Source organism: Primulina eburnea, chromosome 12 (assembly GCF_022965805.1).
Source record: "Primulina eburnea isolate SZY01 chromosome 12, ASM2296580v1, whole genome shotgun sequence".
In the NCBI taxonomy this organism is placed as follows: domain Eukaryota; kingdom Viridiplantae; phylum Streptophyta; class Magnoliopsida; order Lamiales; family Gesneriaceae; genus Primulina; species Primulina eburnea.
The window spans coordinates 248,577-259,875 of NC_133112.1; the positions used below are offsets into that span (position 1 = coordinate 248,577).

The 11,299-nt window shown below is 39.2% G+C and overlaps 1 protein-coding gene across 1 annotated transcript; it reads left to right on the plus strand.

The window, feature by feature from the left end:
• The first annotated feature begins 7,842 nt into the window (after positions 1–7,842).
• Positions 7,843–8,543, plus strand: LOC140807812 (uncharacterized). The gene is made up of 2 exons (XM_073164775.1): positions 7,843–8,215; positions 8,401–8,543. The coding sequence occupies exons 1-2, from the start codon at positions 7,843–7,845 to the stop codon at positions 8,541–8,543; spliced, it is 516 nt and encodes a 171-aa protein (XP_073020876.1).
• The last annotated feature ends 2,756 nt before the right edge of the window (positions 8,544–11,299 follow it).

The following is an 11,299-nucleotide window of genomic DNA, read 5'->3' on the forward strand; positions in this document are numbered from 1 at the left end:
CAGGTCGAAGTGTGTCACCAAGAACTCATAGTGCCTATAACGCGTCCGGAAGGCTGTCTTATGCACATCTGAATCTCTCACCTTCAACTGATGATAGCCGGATCCAAGATCTATCTTGGAGAACACTGAGGATCCTTGAAGCTGATCAAAAAAATTCTCGATTCTCGGCAACAGATACTTATTCTTCATTGTGACCATGTTCAGCTCTCTGTAATCGATGCACAGTCGCATGCTGCCATCCTTTTTCTTAACAAAAAGAACTGGTGCGCCCCATGGAGAAAAGCTAGGGCGAATGAAACCCTTCTCTAACAGATCCTGGATCTAATCTTTGAGCTCCTTCATCTCTATAGGTGCTAACCGGTAGGGTGCCTTAGATTTTGGCACTGTCCCAGGCATGAGCTCAATCGAAAAGTCCACCTCTCTGTCTGGTAATATGCCTGCAACATCGTTAGGGAAAACTTCGGGAAACTCCCTGACTGCATCAATGTCTTCCAGCCTCTGACTGTCTGGCTCTGTCACTGACACGATGCTGGCTAAGAACGCCAGGCAGCCTATCCTCATAACTTTCCTCGCACACATGCAAGAAATGACGTGCGGCGTCTGCTGATGTCGAGCTGCCTCGAAAACAAACGGCTTCTCACTGGGCGGTCTGACAGAAACTGACCTCTGTCGAAAATCTATTGTTGCACCGTGAGAAGATAGCCAGTCCATACCCAATATGATGTCGATCTCTGGTAGTGGTATCACAATCAAATCTTCCTGTACTGAATACTTTTGTAACCGGAGCTTCAATCTCTTCACTATCTCGGAAGTGAACATCTGATCCCCGGATGGAATCGTTACTCTAAACCTTGAATCCGTCGCTACTGGTATGATTCCTAGTCGCTTCACGAAAAGTTCGGATATAAACAAATGCGTAGCCCCTGAATCTAGCAATGCATGTGTGGCTACACCTGCAATGTATATCCTCCCTGCGACAAAACATACCATCAAATCTAATACTGTTGAACTTAAGGAATTCCATATCGGCAATTAACCCAAAATCCTCGAAAAATCATTGAATTAACCCAAACATCATTCCCCAAAAATTTCGAAATTGAGCCTCATACAATCAAAAAGTGCAATTTAGTCCCTTAAAGTTCGAAAATATCATTTTGGTCCTTAAATCATTTGTTATTACAATTGGGTCCCTAAAATTCCTCAATCCAATAATCAATTTCCTAATCCCAACTAGGCAGAGCATGCATCATAAATTTCATCTATGTTGTCAGTCCCAATAAATAAATCCTCATGCAAGCAATAAATCCAAGCAATCATACGGAAATTAAAATCTTAAACAAAAAGGTTATCGGTAATCAATGTCAAGTCTGGCTCTGCATCGAGCTCCTCGCCATGCATAACATAGGCCTGGCTAATAGTGGGGCCCTTGCTCTTAGGGCAGTCTGCTGCTTTGCGGCCCTCCTGTCCACAAACGAAACACATGTATGTCCCCCATAAGCACTTACCGATATGGAACTTAACGCACCGCGGACATGTCTGCATGTCCTCTGGCCGAGGCGCTCCTGGCGCCTGAGGGTGTCTCTGCTGCTAGGGGCCTCCTGAACTGACCCTGGGGCTTTTGCTGCCCCTGCTACCTCGGTGGTCCAGAGAACTGTTTCTTCTGTGGCTGAGAGCTGGACTGAGTTTGATGCCGCTTTCGCTGCATCTCAATGTCTATGTCCCATAGCGCCTGCTACGCCTGAAAAGCGCAGGCGGTGGCCTCATCGTAGCTTTCCGGTCTCGTCAACATCACATCTTGGCGAATGGTAGGTCTCAGTCCATCCATGAAATGCCGCAGCTTCCGACCAATATCTCCCGCTATCATGGGCACAAAATGACAGCCCCTGTCGAACTTGCGGATGAACTCCACCACAGATGAGTCCCCTTAGCGGAGACTCATGAACTCCCTCGTCAGGCGGCCGCTGACATCAGCTGGAAAATATTTCCCATAAAACAACTCCTTGAACCTGGCCCATGTAAGGGTGTCCAAGTCCACAGCATGGGCGGTGCCCTCCCACCACAGGGATGCATCGTCTCTCAACATATAAATGGCGCACCTGGCCCAGTCGCCATCCCTCATCTGGAGATAATCAAAGCGAAGCTCTAGAGATCGAATCCATCCCTCTTCCATAAACGGGTCAGTAGTACCCCATAACTCCTTCGGGTTGAGCCGACGAAACTGCTCAAAAACATTCACCTGAGGTGTAGGAGCCTGCTCTACCTGCTCCAATAGTCTAGCCATACCATCCATAACTCGAGTACCCGGGTCCCCTGGCAGCGGTGGTGGTGGAGGTCCTCTGCCTCCTCCAGGAATCTCATCTTGCCTATCAGTACTGGGAGCACGTTTGGGAGGCATATCTGAATACAGTCTAATTTTAAATGTAACCCATCATGCAATTAATCTAGTTTTTAAAATAACAAACCTTAAATCGTAAAAGCATTTAAACATAAGCAGTAAATCATCATAATGCTTAAATCATGAAAACATGTAGGTGATAACAATAAATCATTTAAAACATTTAAATCATGAAAGCTTACAGACTTGAGGCTTTGAATACTGAGCTGCAGAAGCTGACGGCGACACAACCCTATACAGGACCCGTGCTCTGATACCAACTGTAACGTCTACCGTTTTAAAAGTGCGGAAATATTTTTTTTGAGCTCTTATTTTTAAATAAACATTTAAATAAATCGCATGCCTGCAATCCTACTTAAAAACATCATTTAAAAATTATCATAAACAATTACCACTAAAGATATAGCAGAGTAAAAACAAGTAAAATCCTAACATCAAGCAGTAAAATAAATAGCATATAAAAAACTCATATTCTCTCAATAACATAAAATCATAAATGTGCGGAAAATAATAAGGTCATCAGGTCGTATCGCCCACCAGGTCTGCTGACTAAGAGTCCAGCACCTCCAGTCTCCTCGACATCGAACTCACCTGCATCACACATGCCTAGTGAGTCTAAAGACTCACCACACATGTACCATAAATAACAAATACCTATACATAGTACACAACAGTGAAAAATATCATAATCAACATATCTTTCACGAACCTTAAAAGCTTAATGCAAACGTGTCATATGCAATCGTGACGTGTCAAAACAGCTCATCGTTAATCATCATTCATCATTTATCATTCATAATTCTTCATTCATAGGTGAATTCAGTTCATTAGAGGTGACTATCGTACATCATCATTTACGATAGACCCATCATACATAAAACGCGGTACCCGACGGCTGTCGGACATCAGTGATAGGATTACCCATCCACTTGCCTAGGCCTCATCATCATCATTTACATATACATCTTAAACATTTACATATACTTCGTTAGCCACGACTAATTCCCATTATTCAAAACATTATCATTTACATCATTTATAAAAATCATGCACAAATGTAATTTTCTTTAAATTCAAGCATGCAACGTATATTTTCATAAAATCTTAAAAAGCGTGAATTATGATGCATAAAAATTTAAATATCATAAATTTGTGCTCATGGCGCTGTCAGTACCAAAATCTCACCACGGGTGCAAAATGGCCATTTTGTCCCCTAGGAACCAAAAAAATTTCATTTTAACCCTGGACATCTAAAATTGACCCGAAGCTTACCGAACTCCTTAAAATATCTCAAAACAATTTTAAAATCATTCTTAGACGTAAACTCAAGTCCATTTTACAACTTAACCGATTTTTTTAAAACTTGGACCGGGGTCTAGGTTTTAACCCGAATCGACTCGAAACTCAACAAAAATTTTCCCAACTTATTACCACACCCTAGTAACATCTCAAAGGTCATAAAAACCTGAAAACCAGACCCTTAAACATTTTAATCCTAGGCCAGCGAGCTGCTGAAATTCCAGCACCTAAATTTCGAAAAAGAACAAAAGAACTACTCCCCAAATCTCGGCCCTAACTTGCTAACCCCCCAACTAGCCTCCAACCAAACCATTACGAACCAAGACCAGACCCTGCTGATCCCAGATAAACAAGACTTGCAGCACCTTGCACGCCAAAACCTAAATTTATCGGTGGTTCTGATCCACTTGTTGCTCTTGAGTGGGTCAAGTCATTGGAAGCCATATTTGAATATTTGAAGTTCACTTATCGAGATAAAGTGAGTTGTGCTATTTTATGCTAGTGAAAGCGGCTCGTATTTGGTGGGAAGCCACCAAGGTTACTGTCAATGTTCGTGAATTAAGGTGGAATGAATTCAATGATTTATTCTATGCTAAATATTTTTCAAGTCAAGTCAAAGACAAAAATGTAAAAGAATTTCTTGAATTGCGACAAGGTTCCATGAACGTCAATGAGTATACTCTAAAATTTGAAAAAAGATGCGTCTTTGTTCCCTTTATTGCTCAAAATGATAAAGATAAGGGAGAGCATTTTCTTCGTGGGTTGAGGCCAGAGATTAGGAGGGATGTTCATATGTCGAAAGTGGTCGCATATCAAGATATTGTTGAGAGATCATTGATTGCTGAATTTGATGAACAGGAGATCAAGAAGGAGCGACAGCTAAGAAGACAGACTTTCCAAGCGAGAGGTCAAGGGGCAAGTGCTCATGTTCGAGGCGGCCATAAGGGGAAAGGTAAGATGGAGCCACGTGGAAAAACTCTGTTGTCTTCGTCTGATCCTAAGAAACCATTGTGTCCTAAGTGTGGTAAGCCACACAAGGGAGAGTGTTTGATTGGCAGTGGCAGATGTTACAGATGTAAAGAGCTGGGACACACGGTGCAAAAGTGTCCACTTTCTACAGATAAGGGAAGAGTACATGGTAGGATATTTGCAATGACAAAAGAGGGTGCTAATCCCGATTCTTCGGTAATATCAGGTAATATTTTAATATCCGGCAAGGAAGCACTTACATTGATTGACACTAGTGCGACTCATTCTTTTATGTCTGAAGTGTTTATGCACTCTTTATCTGTTGAACTCTGTTGAACCTACTGTCATGCCTTTACATTTCAATATTGTGTTACCTTCTAGAAATTAAATATGGCCAACTTGTATTCTTAAGGCATGTCCGGTACAAATGGGTACGAGATTATTGTTTGTTGATTTAATAGTTATTCCAATGGTTGCCTTTGATGTCATACTGGGTATGGATTGGTTGTCTGCTTACCGTGCACTGATTGACTGTGTGGGCAAGACAGTGAAGTTTTTAAACGATGATCATGAGAGTGAAGTGTTTGTTTGTGTAGGTTCCTCGCCGAGTATTTCCATTATTTCTTGTTTGCAAGCTACTAAATTGTTGCACAAGGGGTGTATTGGTTTTCTGGCTTCGGTTTTGGATGTGAGAAAACAAAGTATTATGAAATTGCAGGATATTGATGTAGTGCAGGATTATCGTGATGTGTTTGCTGAGGAGGTGCCTGGATTACCACATGATCGAGAGGTATAGTTTGTTATTGTCTTAATTTCAGGTTCAACCCCAATTTCTAAGGCTCCGTACAGAATGGCTCCGACTGAGATGAAAGAATTGAAGAATCAATTGCAGGAGCTATTAGATAAAGATTTTATCAGTCCTAGTTCCTCGCCATGGGGAGCTCCGGTTTTATTTGTGAAAAATAAAGATGGATCGTTTAGATTATGTATTGACTATCGAGAACTGAATAAGGTAACTGTTAAGAACAAATATCCTTTGCCGAGGATTGATGATTTTTTTGATCAATTGTAATGAGCAAACAATGTTCTCAAAAATTAATCTCCGGTCTGGCTACCATCAATTGAAGGTGAAGAAGGAGGATATACCAAAGGCTTATTTTAGAACGAGGTATGGTCATTATGAATTTTTGGTGATGTAATTTGGATTAACCAATGCTCCTTCAGTTTTCATGGATTTAATGAATCGTGTCTTTAAGCCTTATTTGGATAACTTTGTCATTGTTTTTATTGACGACATTTTGATCTACTCTAAGACACGAGAACTTCATCGTGAGCACTTGAGAACTGTGTTGCAGCTATTGAGGGGTAAGCAATTATATGCTAAGTTCAAGAAATGCGAATTTTGGTTGGATCATGTGGCGTTTTTGGGCCATATCGTTTTGAAAGAGGGAATATCGGTGGATCCAACCAAAATTGAGTCTATTAAGCAATGGTCCATTCAAAGAAAGTTTCAGAGGTAAAAAATTTTCTTGGTTTCGTAGGATATTACAGACGGTTCATAGCGTATTTTTCAAAGATAGCATTACCACTGACGAGGTTGACAAAGAAGTCTATCAAGTTCGAATGGACCATAGAGTGCCAACAATCCTTCCAAGCACTGAAAGATAAGTTAACTTCTGCACATATTTTAGTACTTCCTTGTGGTACTGAGGATTTTGTTGTATATAAAGATGCTTCAAAGCAAGGGTTAGGTGTCGTACTGATGCAGCGTGTGAAAAGTGATAGCTTATGCTTTTCGTCAGTTGAAGGACTACGAGAAAAATTATCCCACTCATTATTTGGAATTGGCAGCGGTGGTCTTTGCCTTAAAGATTTGGCGACACTACCTTTATGGTGAGAAATGTTACATTTTTAAGGATCACAAAAGTTTGAATTATTTGTTTTCACAGAAAGAATTGAATATGCGGCAGTGGAGATGGTTGGAACTGGTGATGGACTATGATTGCACCATTAGCCATCATCCTGGTAAAGCTAATATGGTTTCAGGTGCTTTGAGTCGCAAATCGAGTTGTTTATTGGGTTCCATGATTCAGAAACCATTGTTGCTTGATTTGCAAAGAAATGAGATAACTCTGGTATCTGCACGTACAGTAGCTCAATTATCTGCATTGGTTCTCCACTCAACTTTGTTTGATAGAATTTTGAAGGAACATCAGTTTGATAATCAATTATTGTAATTGAAGAGAAAGAGTGATCTATCAGGAGTTCTTGAGTTTGGGTTGAATCGTGATGGTTTGTTGACTTTTTGAGGTAGGATATGTGTTCCTTTGGGTGATGACATTCGAAGAGATGTACTCATTGAAGCTCATACAGTGTCATATTCGGTATACCCTGGCAGTACCAAGATGTATCAGGATCTTCGACGCCTTTACTGGTGGTCAAGTATGAAGAAAGATATTATGTTATTTGTTACTGAATGTCTAACCTGTCAGCAGGTTAAGATTGAGCATCAGAGGTTGGCGGATTGTTGCCATCTTTACCTATACCTCAATGGAAATGAGAACACATTACCATAGATTTTGTTGTTGGGTTGCCAAAGACTCAGAAAGGCTTTAATTCTATTTGGGTTATCGTGGATTGATTGACCAAGTCATCACATTTTATCCATGTTAAGACGACATATTCTATGAATCAATATGCTGAGGATTATATTCAGGAGATTGTGAGACTTCATCCGATATCAGTGTCGATAGTTTCAAATCATGATCCAAGGTTTATATCTGAGTTTTGGAATAGTTTACATAGAGCATTGGGAACAAAGCTAGCCTTTAGTACGGCTCATCATCCGCAAAGCGACAGTCACTCAAAAAAGGTTATTCAAATTCTTGAGGATATGTTGAGGTCTTGTATAACAGCTAGCAGTCTTCAATCGGCATGGCACCCTATGAAGCTTTATATGGAAGGAAGTACCGATCTCATTTGTATTGGGATGAAGTAGGTTAAAGGAAGATGTTGAGCCCGAAGTTGGTTCAACACACAGCAAATGTTGTGGCATCGATTCAAGAGAGAATGAAGACCGCTCAATCTAAACAGAAAATTTATGCCAATATAAGACGACGGCCTTTGTCATTCGAGGTTGTGACCATGTTTTAATTAAAATATCTTCTCTCAAGGGAGTTATGCGATTTGGCAAGAAAGGTAAACTCAGTTCTCTTTACGTTGGGCCGTTTGAGATTCTTGATAAAATTGGAGACCGAGCCTATCGTCTTGCATTACCACCGGACTTAGATCGAGTTCACAATGTCTTCCATGTTTCTATGCTCCGCAAGTATCTTTCCAATCCATCTCATGTTCTTCGCTATGAATCATTGGACTTTTTACCTAACTTAAGCTACGAGAAAGTGCCAGTTCAAATACTTGATCGCAAATTTAAAGTGTTAAGGAATAAAGAAATTGGTCTTGTCAAAGTTCTTTGTAGGAATCATGTGATTGAAGAGGCCACACGGGAACCAGAGGAGGAGAAAAAGCAACGTTATCCAGTTCTATTCGACCGTAAGCAAATTTCGAGGACGAAATTTTTATAAGGAGGGGAGATTGTAATATCCCAACATTTTTATCATTCTATTGTAAATGATGTATTTTATGGGTTGGTGTTTTGGATTTATGGTTATTGTTTATGATTATGTTCATTGGAATGGTTAAAGAATGGTTTTTTTTTTTTGTGTTATGGTTCATAGTTGGTGATGGTTATGGAGAGAGACGAGTTATTGGTGTGATGGTTTTTATGGATGATTTGAGGATGTATTTGGATGTTAGTTGCATTGATATTGCATGGAATTGGAAGAGGATGGATTCTAGGTGGATTGGTGATGAGTTTTAGGTGCAGGGGCAACGGCGCAGCGCCGGAGGGGCAGCGCTGCTGGTGTCCTTGGGCGCAGGCGGCAGCGCTACTCGGGGTGAGAGTGCTTTTTGAAAGTGTGATTTTTAGGGATTGAATGGCTTATCTTCTTTCTTATGTTTCCATCGGTTCAAGCCTTTCTCCTACAAGTTTTTTCTCCTTCATCTTCCACTTCAAGCTCAAGGATCCTAGTAGATTTCTTGTTAGTTTCTTCTTCTAGATTCCAAGCTTCATGGTAAGGATTTTTATATCTTTGAGTTTAGTGGGTTTGAGGAATTAAAGTTTTAGTTGGTTTGGTTGATTCTTATGATTAATGGTGATGATTAGTGGTTGATTGTATGGATTATGTTGTACGAATTCCTTTGAAATCATCTGAGCAAACCACTTGCTTCTTGGGTGGTAAGTAGAGGCTCTTCCTTCTTTGCTCACATGATATATATATATATATATATATATATATATATATATATATATATATATATATATATATATATATATATATATATATATATTATACACACACAAAAGTCATGTTTATTGATATCTACCTCCTTCCATTGTTATGTTCTTGATATATTTGTTGTTATATATTCATTGATCAAGGAATACCATTGCATTTATTGATAAAGGAGCTAATAAGCCATTTTTGCCTAACAAGTATTTGTTCAATTGCCTCAATGAAGTTTCTATTTAATAAAGTAAAGGATTGATAGTATTCATATGCATGTTATTGGAAAATTTCATGATAAAGGAGTATCTTTCACAGTTTTGATATTTATATCAAAGAGATACTTATTACATGGTCCCAGGTCACAGGACTATCAATTCATTTCTTTATATCATGCTAAGAAATACCATCTATATTGCCTTGATAACTATTGTTCATTGAAGATGGTATTATATAATTTTCATTGTCATAGACATTTTATTCAAGCCAAGCCTATGTATTTGTTATTGTATCTTTCTATTTGTTGAGTTATAAACTCATTTCAGTTAATATCATATGATGCATGTGATAAGAAAGATTGAAATGGATTGTCAAAGGTGGAAGAAGTCATATGGCCAAAGAAGGGGAAACTTTTGTCATGTCACTCTTATTTTAGTGTAGTGAACATTGGAAATTTTAAGTAACATGTATTTTGTAGAATGAATCAAGAAAATTTGTGGCGGCTTTTGAATATCTTTTGATCAGGATTTTGTGAATGGTTATGTTTAAAAGTTTGAAAATTTCATTATGCAAATAGTTTCTTATTTTCCCCTTCAAATTGTAAGGCTTCCGTACATGTTATTATTTAAATTTAATTGTCTTGGGAGTGGGGTGTTTCAAGGATCAATCACGAGTTGTTTACATCGCAAACTGAAGACACAACTGATCGCACAAACCGAATCAGGCGAACTAATACGTAAAATGAGTAATTTAATTGATTGTCCAGTTGATAGGCAGCTCAGAAGGAGAACCTTAGAAGCCCGGCCAGCCGAAGGAGTGTCTAACTGATGAAGAAACCCAGCTGATCACTTCAACTGAACGAGAGTGAAATAAGTTCAACTGACGAGTCAACTGATTTCACCAGCCCAACTGAAGACCAGTTCAGCTGACTAGTTCATAGTGTCAGTTAAGAATCTTTCAGTTGTAGGTGAAGCAAACTCATTTAGTGGATTTCTGCTATACACAAAGGTACAAAGAAATTGTCCAGTCAAAGGACAATAATGAACGTTGCATTAGAGCATTAAAGACAAACGTTTCAGAAGGGTAGTCGAAAAGTCGAGACACAGAGGCCAAGGAACGAATTCAAGATGCAACAGATACAATAATTGAGTCTCACTGTAAGATCAGTTTCCCGCGTATAAATAGAAGATCGGTGAAGACCAACAAAACAAGAGTGTGTGAAGATACAAAGAAAAAAGGCTCACATATTACATATTAGCTTACAAGAAGCAATCAGCCCAGAGGGACACTTCAACGTGTTATCAACTTAGATTAGAAGTACATTTTCCTCAATGTGTGGGAACAAATTTCCGGTGTATTCCTTGTTCAGTTCCCACACACACACATACTCACCGTCACCACCCAAATACATTATTGCACAAAGATGTTAAACTTGTGTATGTAGTCTTTGACACACAGACGTTAAAGAACTGTTGGCTGAAAGGTGCTGCCTTCAGTCTAGGCTAGGAGTTCAGTTGAGGCAGTAGTGTAAGTCCTAAGCTGAGTGGGTTTGTACAAGTATTTGTATAAATCACTAGACCCGAGGTAGTAGAAGGGGTAACGTAGGAGCAGTTGAAGTCTCCAAACATCCATAAAACATATCTTGTGTATTTAACTGATTAACTGATGTTTTCAAACTGATTTGATCAGTTAGAGCATCCGTCAGTTCAGTTCTTGCCATAACTGAACTGATTTGCGACAACTGGATCCCCTATTTTTCAGTTATTCAGGAAGTAATTCTTCGTGAAGAATACTGTTAAATTAGAAAATATTTTAAATGCTCTTACGTCACCCCTTCTATCTCAAGGATATGATATTCACTAAAAGACTTTGATTAATTACAGAATCTGTATTGCACTATTACTCTTCTCAGCTGAACTTCTCGATTATTTATAGGCTTTGCTCTCAATGGTAATATTGAATGTGTTTAAATGTCATATATCTGTTGATTTGTCCTGAGTAGACATATCATCATTCTTCTGACAATCGTACACTGTGGCATCTGATATGTAGTGCTCCCACTACAAGTTGC